Source organism: Tyto alba, unplaced genomic scaffold (assembly GCF_018691265.1).
Source record: "Tyto alba isolate M040663 unplaced genomic scaffold, T.alba_DEE_v4.0 Super-Scaffold_20000042, whole genome shotgun sequence".
Classification (NCBI taxonomy): domain Eukaryota; kingdom Metazoa; phylum Chordata; class Aves; order Strigiformes; family Tytonidae; genus Tyto; species Tyto alba.
In genome coordinates, this window is record NW_024881293.1 from 9,119,548 (window position 1) to 9,147,235 (window position 27,688).

The window sequence follows — 27,688 nt, forward strand, 5'->3', positions numbered from 1 at the left end:
GACTCCTCTTGGCAGCAAGATGCTGTGTGACGGCACAGAACGGCCTGGGAGCTCCCCAGTTCCAGTATGTTCCAGGAGAGCTCCGACCGCTCAGGGTCACGCGGGGGCTGCCGGGCTCGCCCGTGGGACTCGGCATTCCCCACACGTCCAGGAGAGTCTTTGCTGGTCAACGTGGGCTTTGCAGCTGGGCTGCCCAAAGTGGGGCTGAGCCTGCGCGTCGTGTCCCCGCGAGCAGGTGTCCCTGGGCTGGCGCTGCTTTAGGACAGTCACAAGGTAAATCGGGGCCAAATAAGCCAGTGAAAACCCCAGGAAAGGAAAAGAAGAGGTAAACCTTGATGCTTTCCTCTGTAAAAATAGAGAGGCATTGATAGGCATTAGGTGACCAAGCATTTTGTTCTCAGCAGGTCACTTCAGGAGTAGTTGCTGATTTACACGTGCCCGGAAACGGTGATTCATAATCAAAGCAGTGGCAGGGTCAGATTCTCAATTAAGCCCAATTAATATGGGACTTTGACTTAGTTTTCCCTAAATTAAGTGCACTTTAATTCATTAAACTCTTTTTCTTCTTTGTAAGTGGCCACTCTTCTGGAAACTATATGGTAAAATTAAGTGTGTGTATACGTGTATATGCGTGTGTGTGTGTATGTATATATAAAATGGGGGGGACAGGGGTGGGCACCCAGGGACTGAGCCCTGGGGAGCGCAGGATGGACCTGAGGGTGACTGGTACAGCACCTGGTGACCCAGGCACGGCAGCACCGTTGACTCATCCGGGGGCTCTGTAACCCTGTTACTCCATCCCAGCCCTTTTGCAGCCTGGCTCTTCCCTCGCCTCATGCCCACCCTGGCACACCGGGCACAGGCGTCTGTCTGTCGGGCTCCGTGCCGTGACGCTCTGGTGATCTGGGATCACCTGGGGGTGATGCCACTGCTGCAGACCTTTGCAGGCTGTATGAATAATGCACCTTTCTCTTCCAATCCTCACTACTTTGCCTTTTTCCTTCCCCCCCCCCCCCCCCCCAACCACGTGCTCTGTTTCTATCACATTGATCATTTGCCCAGTTTGCAGTTCATGTAGGTCTCTCAGCTGTTTTTTCCAGCTTGTCTCATCCTCACTTGTAAATGCCTTTTGTCATATTCAAATGCTGCCTTCTCACTGCTCACCTTCCAGATCATTGGTAAACATCAAGCAATAAAGGATGGAGGCTGAAGACTAAATGTAAAAGGAATTAGTCAAGGAATCCCCATCTAGCTGGAGTGTGGAGCTCCTTGATGTCAAAACTGACTCTTAAGAACTTTAAATGCTTAAAAATAGAGAAGAGCAGAATAATTCTGAAACGCATCTCTTTCTTGGTTAAACGAGATTTTTTTTTTTTTTTTAAAGTATATATTTTAAAATAAGTTATGAAATGAGCCCACTGTTGGGGCCATGAAACACAGATGAGTATTTGAGGTCCCCTCTAGGAGGCTGGATTTGGATTACCTTAAAAGAGGGAGGGTTGTTTTCATCCCTGCTGTCGATTTGCCTTGACAGCACGTTAAAGTCAATATTATCCTAAAAATGTTCTGCTTTCATAACAGGCAATTTTAGTTGTGTTGAAAATGCTTTGTTTGATTTCTGGAGCCGTTCATTACAGGATCAAGGCTTCAAATTGGAGCCAATTAGGTCTAAGAGCTGCTTTTAAAAAGCTTTTTCCAAACGCCAAGAGCTCGTAGGTTCAAATGCAGTGACCTGAGCACCCAGCCCCCGGAGTCTCTGTGGTGCTGGGTGCCACCCCGCGCCGGCGGCCCCGGTGCCTGCAGCCACGCTGTGCACGGTGGCTCGCCCTTTTTCTATATTTAGCAAGAAATGCATCAGCATCCCTTTTCCTCCCTGTAATTCCCTCTGGGAATGGAGCTAGTAAATAGCTGTTTCACTAAAAATAACACCTGCGCCAGCCCCCTGGCAGACTCTTTCCCTTCCCTGGCTGAACACAGACCTGAAGGGCTCCCACCCCAGGAGCAGATGTTTGGATTTATGATTATTTTTATCTAAAAAAAAAAAAAAAAAAAAAGGCAGAAATCAACCACTTAAAAATGTAAAGACCATGAAACTGCCTGTAATGCTTAACCTTTGGAAAACATTATTAGTGCTCTCAGCCGTCTCCTCTCTATTTAATAACACCCACGGCAGCGCCGGCAGAGCCCTTGGTGATTCTCCAGCCCTGCCCGGGGGTGACGGGGATGGCACAGCTGGGCTGCTCCGGGAGCATGTGTCCCTCGCGCTCACCCCTGGTTTTACACCATCCTGCTGGTCTCCTCCTTACTGAGGAGAAATGCAAGAAATCCTGGGCAATTTGTTGCCCTAGCACTGCTCAGAACTGTAAATGGCTTTTATCGTTCACATAATGCCCTTTTTTTCTTGTCATTTTTTTTTTCCCTTGTCCTTTTTGCCAAGAAAGGTCAGACCAGATGATCCTTGAGGTCCCTTCCAACCTGGTATTCTGTGATTTTTTTTCTTAAATGTTTTCTTGAAAGTGAGGAATGAGTAAAATCTCAGAACTCTGAAAATAACTTGCAAAGAATATATAGTTCCCTGATGCTGCTCTGGTTTTAAATTCTTTATTTTCTGTTCCGACATATCAAATAATTCTGGGTTGAAGGGTGAGTTTCCAGCAGGTGAAAACCAGCTGGCAACAGCAGGTTCTTCTTGGGGGTCAGATCTGCTGTGATCAGTCATGGCCAGATGCCTACCTAGAGCAGAAATATTTCCACTTTGGTTTGAAGGTTTGATTACAGCCATGAGCATAATGAGTTGCACAGAACCCGATCCCATCCGTTAGTCAGCATTCACGAGCTGCTTCCAGAACCTTGACCTGTCGTTCCCATTTCTGTGAAGAATTCACTGATTTACTGGGGGACATTTGGGGGGAAAGAAACACCAAAACCCAGTGCAGCAGCACTGGCCAGGAATTGGAAATTGCAACTGGGTTCCAGTAGTAATTTTTTTTTTTTTTCTTTTCTTTCTGATCCTCAAGTAACAGTTAAAAGCAGAAGGAACTTAAGGAGCCATGAATGCTTAAAATGGGGAAAGAGAGCCCAGTGCTTAGATTTACGACAGAAATGGCTTGAGTCTTAACTTAGCCTGGGAACAAAACTGTACTTTCCAAGGTGTTTTGGGGTTTTTTTTGGTGGTGGTTGGTTTTGTTGTTGTGGTTGGTTGTTTTTTTCCCCTCCTCCCCTTGTGCCTGCCTCCAGGCAGGGAGGGCTGGGAGAGCCCTGCTGTCCTTCTGGCTCTGATGCTGGGTCCATAGCTTCTCTGTCCTGTCTGGTGGAAGGAAGACTTATTTCTTAATTGGTCGTGTAACAGGATCATTTATAATGTTTTAGATAATAATACCAACAATTTTGAAAGGTTGTTTTTATCCCGTTGACACCCTAGGTTTTATTTGAGGATTAATTGGATTAATTGGGCGGATGTTTGGGGAAGAGAACAAATACCTGCTGGTATTTGATTTTGCTCGCACAGCTGTGTGATGAAGAGAAATGGCAGCAGAAGACCTTAAACTCCATTATATTGTCTCTGGGAAGATTTGTGAGGGATAGTTGGATCCTGGAAATATAATTTTGGAGCCTTGTCACGGCAGTTAACTGGGGTGTTTTCGGGTCCAAGCATCGGGGTGACCCAGAGAGGCTTTAATGAACGAGTGGGCACTGCATTTTGCATCTCTGAAGGCTGCACGGCAGGGAGCTCTCGGTTGCTGCTAATAGCTCCGTGGCCTGCGAGTAATGAGCAATTAATTATATAAATATTTGAATAATGTTTTTTCTGGCTGCCTCTACTTGTTTATTCTTATATTTGGTATTGATCCTTCTCCCACTTAGATTTTTTGTTTTGTTTTAATGGAGCAATACAGGATGATGGACTCTCGCAAGAGGTTGGCATGTGGTGCTGCAGTGGATGCACCTCTGGGAAGGACAGCTGAAGGCCGTTAGCCTCTCACAGGCCCCTGTTCTTTTGGGGTCTTGAATACGTAATAAAACACTTGGGAGTTGTATCAGCGTGCTGCATGGCTTCATTTCAAACGCTTTTCTCAAACTTTCATCGGTCTCATTGTGCTAAGGTATGGGGCTGCGAATGCTGTGATGCTCAAGCCTTGATTGGTACAATTTTAACTATTCAGAAGTACGAAATGTTGAAAATTATTATAGGAATGATAATAATGAGTAGCATTGGTAATTTTTTTAAGATTAAATGTTTGCACAATGATACAGGGGCACTTGTGCGATATTTACATAGCACCTTGGAGAGCTGGGAGAGTCTTCAATGTAAACAATATAAAAGGAATAAAGCCATTAAATAATCTTTTAAGGTAAAACAAATCCTTTATTTAGCTAGATCTTCAGAAGAGAGATCCTTGCACTTGGAGGGCAGGAGGGGGAATATATGAAGCATGAAAGCAGCAGCATCCAGGACTCCATTTTACACGAATGAAGATACAGGGGACCAAGTTCATCACAGGACAGTGCTGCTTAAACTAAAAAAGTAAAATGTACCAGTTGCTGCTATTTCCAGATTTCTATGCTCTCCGTCTGACCAGCATCATCGTTCGAACACAGCTTTTATCATGATTTAATATGTATCTTTTAAGAAGAATTTTAATTCCCTGTTTGAAATAAGGAAACGCCATAAATCAGAGACAGAATCTTTTAACATTTACAGTTTTAAATGAATTCCCGTTGAGAGTCTCTTAAGCCAGATTTATATCTGATTCTGCATTGAACTGTGTCGTTATGTGGGACTGAAAAACTCTTACAAAATTAGGCATAATGCAAAAACATGCTGAAAAGACAGTTCTGCGGGAATGTGGAACATTATTATGTTAGAGAATATTGAAGTGAGGAATATGCAGAAAGGGGCAATTACCATGGATATTTTCCTTTTAATGAACCTTGCACAGTTCCTTGGTGGAAGGGTTTGCTGCTGTCTCCTTGCAGGAAAAGGCAAATTGAGAAGGCGCTGGTATTTTCACCTCATCTGGCGTTTCGGCATAGCTGCCTCGTTGCAAAGAGCAGGACTTTGTGTCGCCCGCGTGGTGGGAAGGGGGGGACAAGCCTGGTGGGGGGATGCTCGTGGGGGTGGTGGGGTCAGCCGGCACCCGGGGGTGGGACACAGGGGGTGCCTGGGTTTGAGGGACCACGCGTGCAGGTTTGTTGGTGAGGCTCCCTGGGGGGGGGAGCAAGCCGTGGGCTTCTGGTCTCAACTGGGAACGGGAGCTGGGGCCAGCCGGGGCTGTGCTCGGGCGCTGGATGGAGATCTCCTTCCCGAGTGGGCATGCGGGCAGGATCTGCACAGCATCCTTGCAGCATCCTCGTAGCCCAATGCCATCGACTGCGACTTAAGACTGTGCATTTGGCAAGTTAGAAAAGAATAATTGCAATTACCAAGTGCTGTGTCCTGTTCTCACTAGTGCCGTTCATTTTGTATCCATGTTTTACTCTTTGAAACCCAAGAAATCTCTGTAGGCTCCCAGCCAAACGATAGTGGCAGCAGGTTGCACGTAAACTCCAACATTTTCCACCAAAATGTGTTCCTAAGACCAACAGTCCAGATTTTTACAGCTTAAAATCCACCAGCATCCTTCAGCCCCCCCTTGTTTACTGGGGCTAGAGATGTTGCACTTGGCCAGGCTTGATTGGAGATACGGAATTGCCCTTCGTGGGATCATGTGCCCGGTGGTGTTGGCGGAGGGGATGGAAATAGCTCTGCGGGTTTTTCTCTCTGCAGATCTCCAGCGTCTGCTGCCTTGATGGGGGTTCAGCTTTAGGTGCTTCCTTGCCTGCATCAAGCTGATGCTTTTCCTTAAAGAAGTAGAAATTGAGCTGATTTGGACTCTTCTGATTTGGATGAAAATTAAGAAGTTAAACTTAGTGTATTTGGTGATGATGTGGTACTTAAACCTGAATAAAGTATGAAAAAAAGACTAATAACATAGATACTGCTTGAAGTACTACTTCAGCTGCTGTTCTTCCAGCTGAAATTAACTTGGATGTTTTATTGAAACAAGTCAAAAGAGCTAAATATTTTCAATTTGTCTTCATCAATTGAAGAAGGCAATAAAAATAGGACATACTGTCTGGAAGATGTTGAATGATGTAGCCCACTTGCTTTAGCTGGAGAGGAATTAGAGAGGTCAAGAGGGAATAAACCCTATATACAACATTACAGTATATAGAGATCCCTTGTCTTTCTCCCTCACATCTGATGGTTTGGTTCCGTTTGGTGGGAGACTGCCAGAATAAACACAAGGCAGTTCAATGTCATTTGGGACCTTTTCTCTCTCAAGTCTGTATTTTTGCTAAATTTCTGGGATAAAGAGTGTCCTTTGATTTTGCTTTCAGCAGGGCTCAAAGTCTTGCGTTGCCCAGCAAGGTAGGTTAACAGAAGATGATCTGGTGTGTCCCACCGTGATGCACCGAAGGACGGTTGAGTTTGTTGGTCGGTGGAGGAGAGCTGCAGACAATGAAATGTTGCTCTTCGTTTCCATGGAAGTCGAGCAGGGCAGCATCTCCCCATGGTGTGTGCCCACTCCACGGCACAGGGACACTCTTCAGCATCTTCAAACCACGTGACTGTTCAAATTAAGTAAAACAATTGAGGTCTTTACTGTTATGCTGTAATTAATGCATTGTAGATACATGTATATTACTGATTTTTTTTTTATCCTACTGCGTATTTGACTCTTCCAGGCTATGGAAGGGAAGTCCCTTTTGTGGTACTAAAGCTAAAAGCGACAGCATGGCAACAGTTCACACATTTCTTTAAATCATGGGGTCTAGTCCAAGGTCATTTAAAAGAAAGAATAATATTAATAAAATAATCATGTAATGATCTGTAGGTATTTTCCAGTAACTAAAGATTGGGCATTATTTAATATTGCTCTGTCTCACTGCCTATCCTTCTGTTTGGGACTTAAATGGAAGATAAAATCTATCCTAATCCCATTAGACACTGGCTGATTCAAGGTCTGACTTTGCTAATACTTGCAACTAACGATACTTCTGAGCCGAGCCGTTCAGGACAACCATTGCTAAGTGGCTTTGTGCAGAATTACCTTCTTGCTATTATAAAGACCCATTGCATATTTAATTTTACTATTTTCTGTGTGTATTTGGCAGGTGAAATTGCTGAGCAGATCTCATTGAACTGTGATGTCTGTTAACCAGTGCTTATTCACTTGATTTTTTTTTTTTTTTCCTCCTTTTCATGTGTTTTAGAGAAAATTATTTCTCCTCTTAATTCAGTTTTTTTTTTTTTCATACCAGGTTTAGTCTTGAAAATAAAGCATTTATGCTGTCCACTTGCTACTTCATAGAAGTTTGAGTGACAAGGGCTAGCCACTCTGAGCTCTGGTCCTGCTGACCTGAGAAATGCCTTGGTTTAACTGAGATGAGCCTTAAAAATCTATAGAGCTCAATCAGTGTTTTCCTTCTAGTAATAAACAATATCCAGCAACTTCTCAAATTAAAATTTTAATGAAAAGTATAGCAGAGTGGGCTGAAGTCTTATGTGTGCTGGAAAAAGATCTATGAATGGGATCTAAATGGGATCGTGTAAGATAATCATTAATTATTAATTATCAGTGGAGAACATCTGAATTTGCTGGGATGCAGGAAAGTGATTGTTAAACAGGAATGCTACGGGGCACCTTTATTTGGATAGACCAAGTTCTCCATTTCCATGAAATCTCCCTGGAAGCGTTTAGGCATGGGTGTAAAAGCTGTTGTGGCTCAGGTTTGGATGACATTGGGAACATGTCTGACCTTTTTTACTTTTTTTTTTTTTTTAACTTTTTTTTTTTTTTTATCTTTCTTTCTTGTGCACTTTTGTCTCTCAAGTTTTCTTTGGGAATGTCTCCAAACTTGTTTGAAGCTGTTTGTTTTTTTTTTTCTGTTGTTGTGCTGAGGCTGCTGTTGGTTTCACCCTTCTGCTCCTTTACCTTTAGGAGATAATCTAAGCTGCTCCAGTGCTGAGACTCGGGGGGTACCCCTTCAGCAGCACCCCAGGGCGTGCTGCCCCGGCACTCCTGCGGAACACCTTCACGGTCAGATGGCTCGATCAGCTATCGGAGCTCAGGATTCCTAAATGTCATCCTATAATGTCTAATTAAGGTTGCAGTTTGAAGACATCATGTACTTTAATTGAAAACTGCAAGAGTAATCTATTTCATTTTTTTCTGTTAAATTAATAGTGTGGACCTTTAGCAGATGGTTAGCGAGATGCTGTTATTAATGAAAACATCCCACTGCCTGCAATCCAGCCGCGTGTCGCCATGCACAACGCGGCGGAACAAGACGTACATCTCCCCAACCAAACGTGTTTTCCACTCGGTGCCTTTATTCTCCTGCGGTGCCAGTCAGTGGTCCCAGGGCTGCTGTTGCGCCTCTTTTGCAAGATTTAAACCCTGCAGAGGTGTTTTCTGCCGGGCGAGGCTGGGGGAAGGAGCTGGCAGCAGCCAATGGGCTGCAGGTCATCTTCTGCTCTCTGGCAAGGAAGGGAAGGCAAGAAACACTTCTGGTCTCCAAAATTGTGCTTTTTTTTTCATCCATTAGGGTAATAGACCAAACGGCTTAAGGTATTTAATGATATTTTCACAGGTATAAGTAAGTGCCTCTGCTGCGTGCAAGCGTGCACCCTATTAACAGGGATGAGCTCTGCCCCTCCATCCCTGCATCCTCGTGGGTGAATGTCACTGGGTCATGCCCACTGGTCCCAGGTTTTGGTAACGAATCTTTTGTTCCTCTCTTTATGCTTCCTCTCCCCTCTCGCTTTGCTGCTTCCCAGGGGGACAAACAGCAGCAGCAGAGACTGGGGAAAGCCGGAATATTTATCACTCTCTCCTACACAGAGGCTCTAAAACAGCTTCTGCAAAATAAATCTCCTTTAAGACCTGTCCAGAGCAGGGTTTGGCTTATTGCTTCAGGAATAAAGAAAAGCCTTTTCTTCCCCAGGCGACTAGCTGGGACCCGGAGCGGTGCTGGCTCGGGAAGCTGCCGCGTCCTGGCGACTGGCGGGTTTTCTGCCTGTCGGAAAATGGGCATTTAACAAACAGCCCTTTGCTGGGGGAGCCTCCGCAGGGCGCAGCGGAGCCGCCTCCCATGGGTGCCAGCAGCGGTTGATGGAGACGGGCGTCCCCAGGGCCGGAGGATGCTCGGGGGGAGGCACGGCGGGGATCCCCGCTTCCCCGCAGCGCCTCATTTTTGCAGGGGAGGCGTTTGCGTCGGCTCCATGGAGCTGAAGTTTGAGTCCTGATGAGGCAGGGAGCTTGTTACAAAGCGGGTCTCTCCCCCCTCCCGAGGGTGCTGAGGAAACAGGGGCTGTGGCTGGTTTTCCAGGCGGGGGACTGGGGCGTAGGGGAGATTTTGTGCACGGCAGCCCCCCCAGTGCCACCTCCCCTCCTGGGGCAGGGAGCCCCTCGGCACAGCGGTGACTGTAAATGATTCAATTAGTTAGCTGCAGATATTGATAATAAAACCCGGCTTCCATCTAATTAGATAGAACATTAGTTGGTGTACCCTTACTCAATTAGAAAAATACATTTTAAATTAAGTTTTAATTTATTTTTGTCTTTAATTCCATCGTGATGGAAGAGGCAGTGTAGTAACGGAAAGCTTGCTTTCAGGTACCTTGCATCAGACACCAAACAAGATAATGCTGCACCGCCCTGCTTCTCCCCCCACAGCTTTTGGGGACAATTGGAGCGATTCCTGCTGAAGTGCAGCTGCTGTTGTGAGGCTGGGCGGGTTTGGGGAAGAAAATTCATGGCACGCTTTGGAAAACCAAAGCCATGCAAGTCCAGCCTGAGAATCTGGCTTGTCTTGGCAACATTGGGAAACCTCTGTCCCACCATACCGCTCGTACCAGGAAACCTACAGCTTGTACCACTAACGCAGGTTGTCAGTAAAACTGTAGTAACGTTTGAGTTTATTCCTCCTCTGAGCTTCAGAAAGTGCGAACCAACATTTTCACTTTAGAAAGTTTCAGACAGATACACTTCAAGACCAAAAAAAAGACACTACCTGCAAAAGGAAATAAAACAGTTTGGTATAATTTTTTTTTGCTGTTGGCAGGTATTTGTAAACCTGATTGGCAGCCTGACTTGTGTTTCTCTGCTGGTTACTCAAAAGCTTTGTTTGCTTTTCTCTTGATTCTGATTTTGATGCTGTATTGCTATTTTAAACCAAAGAACTGGACAAATGAAATGCTGTTGCACTTTTTGTTCCAGTGATGCTAAACGAGGTAGTGAGAGCTTGCTCTGTGTGGCTTTCGGATCAGTTTGTAGTTGTAATATTCAGAATATTAATAGATTTGAGAGCAGGCTTGGCTAGAAAATGAAAATGGCTTGATCCCAGCTGAGAAGATGCTACATAATCAACATGAATTTGTATTTTCATTTTAGAGTGGAAGGACAATAGAGAAACGATGGGCTGGAAATGTCTTTATAGCAGCAAAGACGTGGAGATTTCTTAAGAGAATAAATGTGCTTGCTCAGGAGATCGCAACTTTATTAGCTCTGTGGTATAAATCCAGAGATGTGTACAAGCTCTCCTGCTTTCTCTTAAAACATGCATATATTTCACGCTTATTAATTTGGATGCGTATAAGTCAAAGTAATAACTTGAAATTCAGACTTTTTTTAAAAAACCCTAATGATTTATTACTTTGAGTCAAGGTGGGTGGCCCAAACTGCCTTGCATGGGGGAATCCTGTTTGGGTTCCAGTTTCTCTTTTGAGAGGTCTGGTGGGAATGGCCGGTACCCTCGCGAGGACACAGAGATGGCCTGGAGGGGGGTCAGGCTGGGAGGAGAGAGCTACCGCTCGAGTCCGCGGCCTTGGACAGCCCCTCGTCCCGTCCCTGGGACGGCAGTAATCTCTGCTTTAGCAATAAGCGCTGAGGAACCCGGGTCCAGAGGTTCGGCTTCAGAGATTGTCTTCTGCCGGGCAGGGCTGTTCGTTGCGAATTTCAGAGCTTTTTATAATGTCTTCTTCCAAGGGCCGTGTGTGTCCACTGCAAGCCCTTCAGCTCCGAGCAGCGGAGCCCGCGGCTTTGCTGTGCGAGCGGTGGGCGACGGGCCCCTCCGGCAGCGTGTTGGATCCCAGCCCAGCGGCCCGTTCCCTGCTCGGTGGCGGGGGTCTGCCTTAATTCCTGCGCTCGGAGAGGAGCAACGGCGAGCGCTCTGCAGCGAGCTGCTCCCGCCTTGCAGCTCGTCCCCTCGGCGGCAGCCGGGCCATGGGAGCCGAGATCAGGGTTACGTGCTGTCGTTAAATACCGAAGCAGCCGAGGAGCTGCAGTCACGTAGCGTTGGGTGGGGAGCGGGGTCCCCCGGCCCAGCACCCTGGGCTGGTGGGGGGCTGCAGGTCCTGCCGCCGCCGGGGTGAGAGCAGAGGGGAGGGCCATGGCGGGGGTCGTCCGGGGATGCTACAGCCCATCTGCGCCCGGTCGAGCGCGGTTAACTTGGCTTTGCAGCTGGGGGCTCTTCGGTGCGTTTGAACTAATGATCTTGACAAATGGGGGGAATGCAAAACAAAAATAAATGTTCATTTATATAAAATGCTTTCAGCCCAAGCAGCAAAGGATAAACTAAACCGCTGATTTATATGTCCAAGTTTAGGATAAAACATAACTCGTGTGATTTCAGTGCTGAATTATCTAATTGTGTTACAGGGTGCTTCCATTAGCTGATCAAATTAAGCCTTTTTTCCTCACCAGTGTCATAAGCTAGGACTGAGTCTCACTTAGATGGGAAAGCCGTGCTCTGAGTGTTGCCGTGAAGTCGGCTTGTGACGGAGCTGGAGCTGCACCGCACTCAGTCTTTGGGCCTTTCTCGGTGACGTTCGCTCAGTTTGCCCCAACTTTGTTCCCAAAGCTGGGCTGAGAAGGGCCGCGGGGCTGGGGGCACATCCTGGCCGAGGGGCTGCTGGCCCTGGCGAGCGGTACCCTCGCCCCCAGAGATGCTCGGGGGTGGCCTCGGGCCTGACCGGTGCCAGGAGGGACTCGCCAGCGGCAACGAGTCGGGCGTTAACGGCGAGCGCGCCTGTGCTTTTATTTCCTTCACTCACTTTATAATTAAACAGCAAAACTCAGGACAGAGCTGGGGTTTCAAAGCCTGGCTCTGTCTCGTCTGACCTTGCTGGTGCCACGCTGCCTTTTGTTTGTAATCTTGGGCAAGAAGAAATGGAAAAAGGGTTTGATAGGAGACAAAAGCAAACAATAGCCTCGCTCCAAAGATACCATGAATGGGATGTAATTGAATTTTTTGGTGAAGACATTGATTTGACCCTGTAAGACACACAGAGTGAATCATTAGGGGAATTAACACACATTAGAATGCAGGGTGGTTTTTTTTTTATCAGAAGGCTTTTATTGTGCCTATAGTTTTGTTTTTAATTATTTAATGACTTTGTGTCTTCTAGTGATAAATCTATTTCTTCCCTCTTTTTTTCCAGAGGAAAAATGGCGTTGGTGTAACAAAGGGGTACATGCCCCGAGCAGCCGATGAGCACTGGCTCTTCGTTAGCAGCCCTGCTTGTGCCCAAAGCACAGACAGGCACATGCTTTAAAAAAGCACCTCTTGCAAACTGTTGATAAAACATCAGTGTTAGACTGACCACTTTCTTCTGGGCCTTTCACATATATTTTTTCCAATCTGTGTGTAGCAAAAACTCTGTAGGAATTAAGTTCTTGCAAGAAGCTGTATGGGATATGGTGTTTGTTTGGGAAGAAAATCTTCAGCCTTGGGCTGCTCGTGGAGGTTAACCCTGGGTTTTCAGAGTGCCGACCGCTCCCAGCTGCGACTCCTGTGCTGCCTGCGGCTTCGAGACTTCTCAGAAACCTTGTCCTTGTGTTCCGTGTCTCACAGGTGGTGCGTTCCTCACCATGCTGATAGATTCGAAAAAAAAAAAGAGCTTGTTTTATGACTTGAGCTGCTTGGGCTCACCCTTAGCTTGGTTTGGGCTTTGCCTGGAGGAGCTGCGTGGCTGCAGATCTGTGCGTGCGTGCTGCCAGCATCTTCTCTTCCACGAGAAGCATCTCCTTTCGCTCCTGCCTCCGACCTCGGAGCATCCGCGGCTGCGTGCGTGGTACCTGTCTGTCTGCTGCCAGCCCTGGATTCTGCGGTGTGCTGGGACTTCCCTGGGCGACGGACACAAAGTTGTATAGTTACAGGGAGCAGAATGGTCCCATCCCTGGGACAGGCTTTCTCCATCCAGGCTGCGGGCACTGACCCGAGGCATCTCCCTGCCGGGCTCCTCTGCTTCTTGTTCCTGGTGCACGAGGCTCTCCTCTCTGGCCCTTAGAAAAGCAGTGTTTTGCTGTGCAGCACCAGCTTGGGGTTCACCCCAGCACCCAGGATGGGCCTGTCACTGGAAACTCGCCTTTTTGCCTGGATTTGTGCGTGTGTGTGTGTTCACCGCGAGCATCACTGAGTCATCTGTTTCTCGCAGTTCTGCTCTAGTTCGAGGTGGCAGACGGGAGATTATTCTCCCCGAGTCTTGGTGCTTTTGTAGTGACAGAAGTTGGCACATAGGTGTGAAACCGTAAGTTGGCATTTCCACTCGCTCCTCCCCTGTGCAGCGTGGATGGGATGCTGTTCAGCCGCCGTGGCAGCAGCTCTCCTGATGCCAAACCCCATTCGGACTCCGCGTGCCCGGTCTCGCCTCCCCCCGAACCGGGTCGAGGAGCCGCCGAGCTCGCTGGTGATGCTGAGACGTCCCAGTGAAGGGTGCGGAGCTCTGGGCAATGGGGATGCAGGTGGGCATGGCCAGGGCGAGCAGATGATGCAGGAGGTTTTTCGTTTTATTTTGCCTTTTTTTTTTTCCCCCTGTTTGCACACCAGTCTTCTTTGTAATTCTGAGTACTCGAGGCACAGAAGGCACTGTGGAGATTTCACTGGCTGTCTGCTGTACGTGCTAATTTATAGCGCTGCCGTGAGCTAGATTTTCCTTGTTATCCAAGGTATTTCCTCTGGAGGAGGGAAATCAGGCTGTAATATGTCATTAAGCAGAAAGCCTGGGGGAGCTCCTATCCTAGTTGATGCGGATCCTTCTTTTATCCAGTTAGAAGAATTGAATTATACGTTTTGAGCTGTCTGAAGAGCCAGCTCAGAGCCGTGGCTTTCCGTGCTCCTGCAGCAGGGGCAGGAGCTGCCCAGACATTGCACCAACACGAGAGTGTGTTTCGGTGCATCGCTGTCCTGCTTGCAGCATTGACCTGCAGTTTGTCCTTTGGTCTGCCCACACGTGCTGAGCTGCGTGGAAGCAAACGTTCTGCCTCCAAACGGGAGCATCTCTTTGCCGCAGCTCCTCCCGTCAGGGACGGGCTTGGGGTGAAGATTTCAAGTGTGGAGGGTATAGACCGGCTAGAAGGAATAAAGTAGGATGATGGTTGAGTAGGATGGATCCTTGTTTACCTGAAATACTTTGGCTTTCTCTGCTATAGCAATATGTTTATTGAGCCACAAAAGTTTAAAATTGCCGTAATCTCCTTATGGCAAGTTGAATTTTAGTAGGAATAGGCAAAATCCCACGCTAATCTGAAGCCCGCTGAACCTGCCTATTTTTGCAGGATTTTGAGGGCGAATCAGCTGGATCTGTCTCTGTGTTGAAGGGATTTGTTTCTGTAAATGCCTGCTCATGCAGACCATCCACCACAAGCATCCGGGGAGCTTTGGTGTTAGAGAGGATGCACAGAGAGCTCCCTCTTCGGCATCTGCTGGTGCTTGTTCCGTGTTATCTCCAAAGCTCATCTTGCTGTAAGGTGCGAGAGGATGCATGTTTAACAGAGAGAGTCGAGGACATAACTTGGAGTGGATTGGGAATAAAATTTTGCAGACTGCAGCACATCTAGTGGAAATACTGTACTGGCTTTAAAAAAAAAGCAGAGATCTTGTTTCATATTTTTTGAAGAATTTTAGTTGATGAGTACTTTTGCTTGTTTTTTATATATGTGTATATATATATATATACACACACACCCCCCCATGAAATCAGCAGTTGGCTCCTACAACTCATACCCTGCATCAGAGTCGTGGGTTGACGCTGCGTCGGTGGCTCTTGCGGGAAGCGGTGGGCAATGCCTCTTCGGAGCCCGATGGAATTCTGGGGACTAAATTTTTGGCTGTGCAGTGTCTGAATTATACCACTTGCATCTGATTCAACTGCAGCGCCCGTAAAAGTGCAAGGTTTGCCATGTTCTCGGGGAAGGTCGCGAGTGTAGATGCTGTGCCAGCGACTGGTGTCCCGGTGGAGGGCTGCGCTGGGTGATTTTGATATTGAATTTTACGCGGCAATTAGCCAGAAATTAAAAAGAGGCGTTTTCAGAGCGTCATGTCACTGCTACTCCTCCTGGCTCCCGTAGATGCGGTACTGTGCCCATCGTCTGCTGCTACGGTAATTGTTTAAAAAAAAAAATGCAGAGTCGGGCTTGGGAAGCGAGGAGTGCGGCGGTGGATTCTGGGAGAATTTATTGGCAGTGTAAACATGTTGGTTAGGAGTCATTAATATGACATTCACACAACTCTAATAAAGTACATAACATGGAGATCTGGCACCACTGCAATACCCAGAGGACATTAAGTATAAGTCTTAAAACCAAGAGTATTGGAAACAAGATATTTTTACGTCTCGTTTGGGAGTAATATAATTGCATTTTGTGGCTCTAGCAGATGCTTGGGCCAGCTGGTTAGAGAGCATTGTGGATTTTTTTAGCTTTGGTACTATACAGCTACAACCCTTATATAGAACTATCTTTTTTTAAAAAAAAAAAAGTGAAAAAAAAAAATCAACTCCTGGTCGAAAGACCCATTTCTTGTGTGTGTGTTACCTTAGTGATGGCGCAGCCTGCAGACACTTCTGTTTCAGCAGCTCTGGAGATGAAACGGCACGTGGTTACGGGGTCTAATTTGAGGCAATCGAACGTTCAAGGCAGCTTCACTGACCTTTCTGCATAGCGTGTGCTATTGCGGGTCTCTCAGAGAGGGATACCCTGGGCCCAGCTGCAAGGCAGTGTTTAGAAGAGAACCATCAAAACCCTGCGTATTTCTGAGTCTATCTTTATGTGGGGGGAAAGAAATCTGTTTCCCAGCAGCCTGTGGACTGCAGCCGCGGGGTCGTTGGCCTTCTCTAGGTGTTGGGTCGTTGCTGGTGCGGTGGCAGCAGCCGTCGTGGTTAGGGACGGTCACTGGTCCTGCATCTCCTCCGGCGCGGATCGCCCCGTCTCTCCGGACGATGCTCAGCCTGTCTGCGGCGTGGCCGCCCCGGGTTTGTACCGAGGAAGTCAATGGGTGCCCATCCCACGTTCGTCAGGCAGATGTACAACCACCGTCGTGAATTATCTCGCCGGCGCCAATAATTTCTTGCAAACAAATCGGTTCTGATCTGGAAGTAATCGCCCGTATCATTCCTGCAAGTGGGAGCGATGACTTATGTTGATGTCACCCGCTGGCTTTTTACGGCAACGATTAATAATTCAGTAATTCTCTCTGCAGTGATGCTGTTCTATTTATAAATGTTTAATTTAGCTTCCCGTGTCCATGTTGTTGCTGCCCTCCCCTTTGCCTTCTGACGTAACACCAGGCTCTCGGCGATGCTGCCGTCACCAAAGTTACCAGCAAATTATCTGTGCTGGAAAATGTTAATGCCTTTCCTCATTTGCATCTCTCCGTTAAGTTCCTTAAGTCTGGCTTTGGTGGCATGAACGCAAACGTTAACCAAGCACGCTGTTTCAGTCAAAACCCGATTTAAGCTGCAGACCTAACCCGGGGCTGGCAGCTCCTTGTCTCTGTTGTAAAATTTCCCTGTTACAGAACTTTCCGGTTTCCAGCACAGCCATGAAAATAACTCTTCTTTCTGCATTTCTCTTTCAGGAAATTGCAGCTTATTTAATAACGTTTGAAAAGCATGAAGAATGGCTAACAACTTCCCCTAAAACAAGGTAACGTTGCTCATGCTTCAGCACATTGACTTATTTTCGCTGATGACTTGACTCGCTAATCAATGTATTGGCCACTGAGTGAAAACTCCCAGTCATGCTTGATGGCTTGTGACACCAAACTCTCATTAATTGACTTAATGAGCATTTTATTGAATGAAATCAGATTGATTAAAAATGGAACAGCTGCAGTCTTGACAGGTTAAAGTTTTAACCCGATTGTTCAGAATTTAATTGTATCCCTTCAGATGAACAGATTTGAAAGCCTTTGAGCGAGGTTGCAGGCTATTTATCTTGACAGTGCTCCCTACAGCCTCCAACTTTAAATAAATAAAAAAGCACAAAGCCCTCCCCTGTGCTCTGCCTGTTTAACATGCAGTTGCAGGGATTGTTTGCGCTTTGGTGTTTTTCTTTCCGGGGTTAAGTGTTTGATGGCGAGGAGATCCCAAAAAGTCGCATTAACAGACATGTTTGAGGTTTATTATTCAGTAAATGTCATGTCTTCTTCGCGCTGCTATAAATGTTTAACTCCTCTGCTCCCCTGGGAACATGAGATTTCGGCTGCGGATATTTTCCTGCCATTTCGGCTGTGTTGAGGCTTGCAAAGTTTCTATATATCTCATTAGCACGAAAATTACTCTTGCTTTCTAATGTTGTGGGGTTTTTTCTTTTTTTCTTTTCCCCAATCCACCTCTTTCCTATTGAAAAGGGCGGGGTTATTGGAGGGAGCCTGCTTAGGACCAGGGTGGGAGAAAAGCCTTTTTTAGCATCCCGCATCCCATCGCCAGCGGCTGCGGACGCCCCGTGCCAGAGGCGTCCTGAGCTGCTTGTTGCTGGGTTTGGCATCGCCTCCCTCTGTAATTACCAGGAGCAGAAATTAGAGTGAGACACAAGGACCAGTACTGACCCTAACGAATAGCACAGATTAATTCCCTGGGTGTTCCATAGCTCCCAGCCGAGGAGAGGTTGGAGGTGGGTGGGGGGCAGTGCAACAGCAGTTGGGGCACCGAGAGGACCTGCTTTCCATGAAAAATGGGAAAAAAAGAGCTATGTAATTGGAGCTTTTTTCTTCCTCTCTCCCTGCCCCAATCTCTTCTGTACTTTTTGTGACATCTTTAAGTAGTGTATTTGCTTGTCATATTAAAATGTGTCTGTAATACCTGGAAAGGGAGACATTTGAAACCTGCTTGCTTTCACAAATGGTTCTCTAAGACCCAAAGCTGCTGTGGTGGCTGAAGGGCCCTTGGATGGACCTTTCCCGCTGATGGCAGCTGAGAGTCTCACCGTGGTGAGTGTGTAAATGCTTTGTTTCACTCCCCTTCTTGGCTGCAGGACAGCAAGTAACTGGCAATATTAGAGAAGGCTTTTTTTCTGACCTGATAATCCAAGTTTCAGAATTAATGCAAAATAATTTCTTGTTGAACCTTTGCCAGATAAGCTTATTAAGTGGTCAGAAAACATATTAACTAGTCGGAGTTTACATGGCATCATTAAAGATATGAGATTATAAATGTTTTTGTAGTAGCATTTTATGATTTTAAGAGTTTGATTTGCTAAAGGCAATGCCTGAAAATAATTTTCTGATTAATATTACAATATCTTCTTCCTGTGTGTTTACACCTGGGAGAAAGAATGTGCCAGGAGAAGGCAAGTTGTGATGGCTGTTCAAGGACTTTCTTAAATCATTGAATTAGTTTTTCCTTTTTTTTTTCCCTTTCCCCCCCCTTTCCCCCCCCTTTCCCCCCCCTTTCCCCCCCCTTTCCCCCCCCTTTTCCCCCCCCCCCTTTCCCCCTTCCTTCGTCCCCTTCCTTCGTCCCCTTCCTTCGTCCCCTTCCTTCGTCCCCTTCCTTCGTCCCCTTCCTTCGTCCCCTTCCTTCGTCCCCTTCCTTCGTCCCCTTCCTTCGTCCCCTTCCTTCGTCCCCTTCCTTCGTCCCCTTCCTTCGTCCCCTTCCTTCGTCCCCTTTTTTTCTTCTTTTTTTTTTTTTTCTTTTTTTTCTTTTTTTTTTTTTCTTTTGTCCCTTTTTGGTCCTTAATTATTTGGAAGAGTTAAATGCTGAGTTCATACAACCAGGGCTCTCAGTATTGCAGCATTAATGACATGGATCTGGTGCTGAGCTGGGGCACTCCCCATTCTTTGTTTGCTGCTGTGGGTGCTACTAATTTCATCGCAGAAAATGAGTAAAAATGAATTGCACCGCTGACACGGAGTTTCTTAAGGAGATGATGTACAGTGCGCCTTGAGGAGTCGCTGCTCGATGGATTGCAGTGGTGGACGCAGTGGTCGGCCGGCACGCTCCGGGGGCTGGCGGCTGTTGGGGCTGTTGGCCAACGGTGGCCGTTGGCACTGGGGTTTCGTCGCAGTCGCGACAGAGCTGCTGCCGAGTTGGCCTAGCGTGGCGGGACCGGCCGGGTGCCCATCACTGCAGCAGCCCAGGAGGTGGCAAAAGAGGAGGAGGAGTTCATTTCGAGCCGTGCCTGCCACTTCTGAATGGCTCCAGCTCTTTCTCCTAAAGTTCCCATGTTTATGACAGAGGGCCGGTCAGGTATTGCTTTGTCCAGGAGCAGAGGAGGAACCTCCACTATGATGCTGTTGCGTTGGCATTAGAGGAGCTGTGAGAAATCTTTTAAAGGTCTTGAAAATTGCTTTTTTATGAAACTTCTTGTTGAATTACTCTAATTGATAAAATATGCTGATATAAATATGCTGGCATATTATTGCAGCATTCTTTTGAGCGCTCTAGTTTATCAACATAAATTAACAAGTACACCTCGCAAGGCGTTGACCTTGATGTTTCCTTGAAATGGTGTTTGGTTACTTGATCATGTGCCAGATAATCCGCAGCGGGTATTCCAGTCAGCAGGGTGAACTGGGGAAGCTTTCTGTTAATGCAGCAACGCTGAAGTCTCTGACATTTCCAAGTTTAAATGCAAATTGTGACAACAACAACAAAAAAATTACTTGACATTTGTATATCAAGTAGAAGTTAATTGTTATTTACATTGGAATTTCAATGACAAAGCTGACTTTCTTAGTTCAGAAATGTTCTGCTAGATGAAGATACTTTGCTTATCTGTTTCCAAGTGCCTTCTGTAATTATCATCTTTAGAGTATTTTAAAACCAGGCTTGAACGATGTGATGTAGCTTCACCTGTGTCTTGCAAGTGAGGCTCAGGCCACTGAAAAGGCTTTGCTGTGCCAGAAGCCGCAAGGTTGGTTTTCCAGCTGGGAACGCAGTTCGCTGTGTTTGTGCCCCTTCCTGCCTTGTGTTTACATTTCTGCTGCATGTACAGCAAAACCAGAGGATTTGGGGCAGGCAGATGGCAAGCGCCAACTTCTTGTTTCCTTCCCCACAAAGCCCAAAAGAGAAATGGTTCTGGGGAAATGTTTCAGGAAGCTGACGCTGTTATAAGTTGTCACTCGTGCTAATACACGAAGCAGCTGGGGAAATTCCCAGATTGGGGTTTTTCAGCCCGGAAAGAGCCCAAATGCCGTTTTTAGGCAGTGAGACTTGGCAGTGATTAATATTTCTGCAACTAAAAAAGTTGGGTGGCAGCCTGCTCCTACAAATCAATAGCGATTTACATACACTGTCAGTATGCATTTGGGGTAATTCAGTTTTACTTCTGCTACCTACTGGGTTATTTTTAGCATTTTAATTGCCCTCTCCTGGCTTCAGGAAAACAACAAGTGTCGCTTCTGGTGTAACAGGCAGGGACAGTGGGCTGGGCAGTGTTTCATACTGATAAACCCTGACCTAATAAATCACAGAGTTGTTGGGACCTGGCTGGTAACAGCAGCAACAGCAAAACCCAACTGAGCTCATGTCTGAAGGGCGTGCCGAGGTAGTGAAAAGCCAAAAAATAAGCAACCCAGCTCCCTTTCGCCATAGACGTCGTGTCTCGGAGAGGACTATTTTACCATTTATCCACCTCAACTTTTGCTGATGCTGGTCACTAAAACAGGGAATGCAGATTACGTTAGACTGGTTAGAAATCACTTTTCCTGATTGAAAATGCACTCACAATTGTTGTTTTCCTCTGTTACATTTTTAGCAATTTTTGCTGGCTCCAGAGTTTTGAAATTTCCTGAGAAATTCAATTTGTTATGGTAAATGTGGGCTTGTGCCTAGGCTGGAGCAGAGGGTACCAGTCCACAATGAGATTTAGAGGGAGCATGGCAGGAAAGTCTAATACAATTGCTGCTTCAGCAAAGCTGCCGGAGGGGATGTGGAAGTGAGAAGAAACGCGCCCACCTCCCCCGAGAGCATCGCGGTGTGCCCTGAGCCCGGCCCCCCGGCCTGGGGGGGTGCAGGGGAGGGGGCTGTCCCTGCAGCCTCGCCGCCCCTCGCCCAGGGAGACCCCCAGCCTCACCTGCACCGCAGTCCAGGAGTTTAGCTTGGGTGTCTTTACTGGGGGCTTCTTAAGGATAAGTTAGGATCTTGCAGTATATTAATTTTGTATTAAATAATTAATAGTAAAATTAATTGAATTATTCAATTTTCAGGTAAAATAGGGTAATAAATATTCATAACTTATTTTATTAGGGGAATTTCCATTTCCTATGTCATTAAAGCAAGATTGACTAAGGTTGGGTTTAAATGAAGATTGAAAACAATTGTGCTTTGGGATGAATTTACTGGGTTAGGTTGTTGCCTTGCGCGGCGGCGGCTCTGTGCGGAGCCATCCCGCTGTTCCAGGCAGGTGCTGCTGCCAGGCTCTCCCGGCACTGGTGAAATGGGCCGGAGGCTCCGTGTCGAGGAGAAGCTCGTGTGAGCTGGAGGTTGTGAACAGGCGACTGCCCAGAGCTTATGATCGATGGCAAAAGATCTGTCCATCTCACCTTCTGCTTGTCACAAATAAAAACGCTCTCAAAACCTTGTTTAGATTTTCAAGGCACGTTTTAAAGGTCCCCAGTTTCTTACATGGCTCATATTCTCCACAGAATCTAGGACCATCAACCTCACCCATGCACGGTGCTGTAATTCTGGGTTTGCTGCTGCTGCTGGAAACTCTGTTTACATGTTTGGGGTTGCAAATGACCTATTTTTCCTTCATGAAAGGCAATGTGTGTGTTGTCAGCTCTTTCTGGCTTGGGATGCTGCTTGACATAATCCCTGCTAAATGTGGCACATCTCTTTTTACACTTTAAAGATTTCATGACTCTCAACACTTTCTTCTCACTGCTCTCAGTATTTCCTACTCCTTTTTTTTTTTTTTCTTTTCTTTTCTTTTTTTCCCCCCTCTTGAAGTGGATAAACAGTACAGAGATGGTTTTAAGAGGCATTGATTCATACAGATTTTTAGCCACTGTGGTCCAGGGGTGTTGAGACACCAATAATTAATTCCTTTAACAGCTCACCCTGTTTGTTTTAACATGACATAAGGGGAGAATTGCTGGGAGCCATGAGGACACCCTGGCCCAGATCAGTTGACTGTCTTCAAGTATTTCATGCAAACCCTTCTAATGACTGACCCAGCCCAGGCAGTGGGTACAGGCTGGTGCTCCTGGAGGGCTGGTTCCCCTCCGTGTTCAACCAGCGGCTCAGGAAGCTGCATCGCTGTGGAAGACGGCGCCGGCCGACTTGGACAGCTGAGGCAAGGTGTCCATATATCGTTACGGGCACTGAAGTTGGCTCCTGCAGCCACCACGCGTGGTCACCAGGCTCCAGCTTTGGCACGCACCGGCTGGGTTCGGTTTCACAAATGGCTCCGTGGCTGGTCTGTGCACGTGGACGCTCCTGTCCCCACTGCCTGGCTTCGCAGGGGACGGCGGTGCTGGGCTGCGAAGGCTCCTGCTCCTCTTCATGCAGAGTCAGGGGAGAATTTTGCAGCGTCACCCCTTGGAGAGGCAGGGAACCCTAGAAAACATGGCAACACCAGAAAAAGCAATTCTCCGATATTGAAGTGAATAAATTGTTCATCTAATTACTGTCTGTCTTTGGTGAGGCTTGGTAAGCTTTTCCTGTCAAGAGATACGGCCAAGGAAATATGTGGCATTTGTTTTTGGACAAAACTGGCATTCAGAACTTGGGCGGATTCTGCCTATACCAAAAACTTCAGGGATGGGAGGATGCTCGGTACAAGGGAGTCCCCCCCTGTCGACCGTGTGAGCAGGGTTTAATGGGCTGCGAGCCGAATAAGAGAGCAGCTGCCCTTGTCCCAGTTGGAGCAGATAAAAGGTGAAGATGTGCAAGGAGAGATTTTGGGCTGGGGCTTCTGATGGCTGGAGCCAGACCTGCCAGAGCGTCCAGTATTTTCTTGCATTTTATGTTTCTGGATGAAGGGTACAAGGAAGGGTGAGGGGTTTAATTGCCGTTGCAGGACCACTTTGGAGATGCCCTGTTCCACGTAGTGTGTAGAGGCTGCAGAAGGGCCAGGAAGACTGGTATTTGCTCATACTGTTTTAAACAGCAACAAAATTGAAGTCTCTGTCACATTTTAAAGGCTTTGCAACTTAATTTGTATTCTGGTATGGTAATGAAGAAGCATCTTTTGTCCAGGAGGTGAGATATGCAAAAATAACCTTTAAGTTGCTCATAATTAACCTTTAATGATATTCTCTCATTTTTTCTAATACATTCTCTGCATCAAAAACAACGTACAGAAAGAGTGCCTGAGACTGCTTGTTGCATCTTAATGGCCTGCAAATACCAGCTGATTAAAAATAAACTATTTATTTGGTTTATTTATTGACAAAGTCTATTCCCTCCAGGCAACCTGGCACTGAAGTTGGAGTACTGGGTGGGAGCTTGTGCAGCTGTGGATGCCCAGGGTCCGGTGGAAAGGGTGCGTTGTGTCCGGAGGAGGATGTTCGCTTTCCAGATGGGGACAGTGTGATACACGTGGCAAATAGAGCACGGTTTGAATTGTGTATCAGCACGTTAGGAAGCTAGAAATCTGGAATCAGGAGGAGGATTTTTGTGCCTCAGCTGTGTGAGGAGCAGCCAGGAGCCGTGCATCACGGGGGACCTGCAGTTCAGATTGGAAGAATACAAATTGATTTGTCTAACAAACCACGTTTGTCAGAATGAGGAGCTGACTACAGAGGCTGATTTTTTTTATTTTTTTTTTTCTTTGGTGCTGAATAACAGTGTTTGTAGGTAATGAGAAGGCTTTTATCTTGCTGTGGCATGAGGAATAATTTGCTAACCTGGTAGCTGGCGTGCTTGGCAGGTGCACGTGCTGTTCATGTGTACACTGCTAGGCTTGTAGTGTCCTTTAAATTCTCGAAAGGGGTTGTGGTCTTCCTGCATATTTACAGAAATGTGAGATTACTCCTTTTCTCCACTCCCAAAGGTTCTGTTCCTTGCACTGGGAGTTTCTACTTTCATTCTAGCGTACCTAAACAGCAAAAGGCTTCCTTTCTCCCGCTGCGAGGCACTAACTTCAGCCTCCCGTTGCACTCCTCTTTTTCTTCCCCTTCCCTCCAGGCTTTTTGAACCGTGTCCTTCTGCAGCTGCTGTGGGCTGGTGCAGTGGAGGGCTGTGTGTCGCTGGTGGTGCACGCAGCGCTGCAGGGTGTAATTAGGGCCGTGCCTGACGAGCGTGGGGCCTCAGCGCTGGGGGGGGGGGGGGGGATGCTCGTGCGAGGGTGCCGCAATTCGCCCTCCCCTTTCCTAAGGCATCCATCCATTTCAAAGCCCCGCAGTCCTCGCTGGGGTTCTGCAATACCAACGTTCTAACGAAGGTCACTTTGACTGTGTCACCACCAGGGACTTGTGTTTCCATTTCACTGCTGATGGTTTTCTGGGCATCACCCTCGGATGGCTATGCCTGCTATATTCCATTTCCACATGGCTTTACACATTTTCCTGTAGGTATATCACCGGTTTCCCAGGATCTGTACAGCCCCGTGCTTACATTTAGAGGGAGATCTTGTGGGAGATTCCGTGTGCGTAATGTAGGCTCCGGCTTCCTGAGCCTGGTTACCAGCGGGGAGGCTGCGATGGGAATACGCTGCGATTCCACCCGGGGCAGCGAGAGGTCCTGGAGAAGTGTGTGAGCCTGCTCAGCCCAAGTGTGCAGGAGCTGGTGGGTGAGCAATAAATACAAAGGCTGAGAGCACAGATACAGGGGCTAAGGGCTTTTTTCGTTTGTATTTCTTCCTAGTCCTGAGAAACACAAATTTACAAAAATCCAGCAAAGATTTTTCTGGAGCTCAGCTTGGTTGGTGTTCTTGCTATGCGTGCTGTAACGATACTTTAATACAATTGCATTTGAAATTCTGTGTGGAATCTGGTGGGTAGGCAGATGTACCGGTATGTTAAACTTTATGTCACTTAAAAACGGTTTTCAAGTACATCAGAGGGAGACCATCCAGCTGTAAAATTATCTGCTTTATGACGCTGCATCGCAGCTTTTGGTCTTTTTGGTTTAATTAAAAATGTGCCTTAAATCTCACACCCTCAGATAATTTCCACCATGCCTTTTTGTTTCCTGTAATTTACTGACAGAATGTAAACCGACACAATTCTTCTGCCAGTTTTTGATACGGTTTACAGAGTGGAGGAAGAGTTTGTTAATTAAGATAAATGCTTTCCTGTTTTCCTTAGCTGATTCGGTGCTGGATTTCCTTCTGTCTGGCTGTGCTCGCTGGCGGGGCTGGCACAAGGTTGCAGCTCCTGTGCAGATGTCTGGGGCTGCTCTCATGAGAAAAACCAGCCCTTCCCCAAGCTGCGCAGTCTCCCGGGAGCAGAGGATGGTCCTGCCGGAGCTGCTGCTTGCTGGGCACAGGAGTGTTTCATTTCCCACTCATGACGCTGCTGCTTTTCCTACTGTTATTTTTGCACGTTAACAGGCACCGCAGCCACGCAGCGTGCTCCTGGTTGCAGGTGGTGCTGCCCGAAGGGGTATTTCCAGTATGACAAGCATTAAAAGGGGTTTCAGGAGCTGCTTTGCAGCCCACGGCAGGGTGGGCACGCGCTGGGACCCGTGTTGGGAAGGGTGCAGGCGTGCAGCCCCCGCAGCCCCCCGGGCTCTGCCAGCTGGTGCAGGGAGCAGCTCCGGGCGCTCGCGCCTGCCTGGCACACACAAGGCTGAAATTTCGTCTTGTGGGTGTTTGCTCCGCCAATAAACCTTAACGGCTTGGCCGGCGGCGGCTGTGCTCAGTGTGGGATGGAGGTCTCCAGCACCATGAAACAGGAGTCTGCTAAATCATTAATGGTGCCATTTCTGGAATTAAATAAAAGGCCTCATCCTGAGGCGTCCCATGTGATGATTCGCCAAGTTTTGCAATGTGATTTATGTTTGGCCATAGGATTATTGTTTTCTATTGATTGTGAGGGAGATAAAGCAGCAGTAAAAGCCCATCATGAGCCTCCCGGTGGAACATGAGAACTGGAAGCTTTCCTGCCAGAAATCCTGTTGTCTCCTTGGTGGTGACTCTTGAATCTCCAGCCCAGCCGGTCTCAAAGCGAGCATCTCCTTGCATTCCTCCTCCTCCTCCTCGTGAGCATTGCCTGGCTTGGGCCAGCGAGGTTGCGCCCGGTGCTGCTGCACCCTCCTCACTGGCCCCGATGCGTGGATGCGGTTTCAGGCACTTGATTTGGGTCCAGTGATGCCAAAGGCGCTTCCCGGGATCTTCCCTACCATGTAGCTGCCGGAGGTGATCCCTCCCTGCCTTCTTTCACCCCATCTCTGTCATGGTGTGAAATTAAAACTGCTTCTCCCACAGTTCAGGAATTCTTTTTAATTCTGAGAAAGGAAGTTTTGCCTAAAAATGACTCCACTTACCTGGAAAGAATTTTTTTTTTTCTAGTCTTCTCCAGTGTGCTGTTGTCCTGGGGCATTGTGTTTGCTTGCTGCTCAGATGCCTGGCACTTTTACAAAATGGAACAGTAAAATCTATCGACTCTCACAAAGCTGTCATGTCTTCTCACTGTAGAGCCAAAATGTGCCGGTGTGTACTATTTGAATGGTTTTTCCCAGCCTAATTTAACAATGCCACGTGCACTGTGAAGTTGCCAAACAACATGGCTGTATTTTTAAAACAATCAAGCAGTAATTTCTTGAGTGCTGATCAAGATAGTGCTAGAAGCAGCTCTTCCCAGGAGGGCCAGTGAGCAGCTAGGTGCTGGTGCATACACCCAACCCCCGTGCGTGACTGCAGAGGTGGGTTTGTGGCTTCTTGTGATCAAAAATATAGAATTGGTGGATGTGATGAATCACACTCTTCCTCTGATGGAGCCAGGGACTGCTGGACCACCGCACCTGAGCCTTGGAGTGCTGCTGCAGGCTGTCAACTTCCATCTCCACAGACGCACCCCCACATCGAGGCATGCCCACCCCAGGATTTCAAGCAGCAGGGAGGCTTTTGGGGGAGAGTTGCCCATGGATCCCGTGGGGATCAGCAGGCAGCAGCATCCCTCCCTGTTCCGCATCGTGGCGCGTGTGATGCTTGCCGCTGCCAGTGAGAGTGAGTTGTGCCCATAGTATTATTTCTGTATTTATTTTATGAATGTCAATGATGAACTAAATTAAGATAAATAAGACTGTTCCCTCTCATTGTTTAATTTACAAAATTTTAATGAGACTAATAACATCTGTACTTGTTCCATCTTTCGGCTGGCTGGAAGACAGTTAGTGGGTCTGACAGCTCTCTGCTCAGCTTGTCTCCCCATAACATTTAAAAAAGGGGGATTTTACAAGTGTGGTATTAAGCCATTTGGTTTTGTCTGTGCTTCATCTTACACCTGTGGAGAAGTTGAGGGAGTGATGCAGATG

General features: G+C 47.2%; 1 protein-coding gene across 8 annotated transcripts in view; it reads left to right on the plus strand.

Annotated features, from left to right (window-relative positions):
* CAMTA1 (calmodulin binding transcription activator 1) overlaps nt 1-27,688 on the plus strand; it is a 324,174-nt gene that overhangs the window by 62,478 nt on the left and 234,008 nt on the right. For all 8 annotated transcript variants that reach the window (XM_032993178.2, XM_032993179.2, XM_032993182.2 and 5 more), the window contains one exon: nt 16,903-16,970. In XM_032993178.2, coding sequence (XP_032849069.1) covers nt 16,903-16,970 — 68 coding nt within the window. The remainder of the gene's footprint in view (nt 1-16,902; nt 16,971-27,688) is intronic.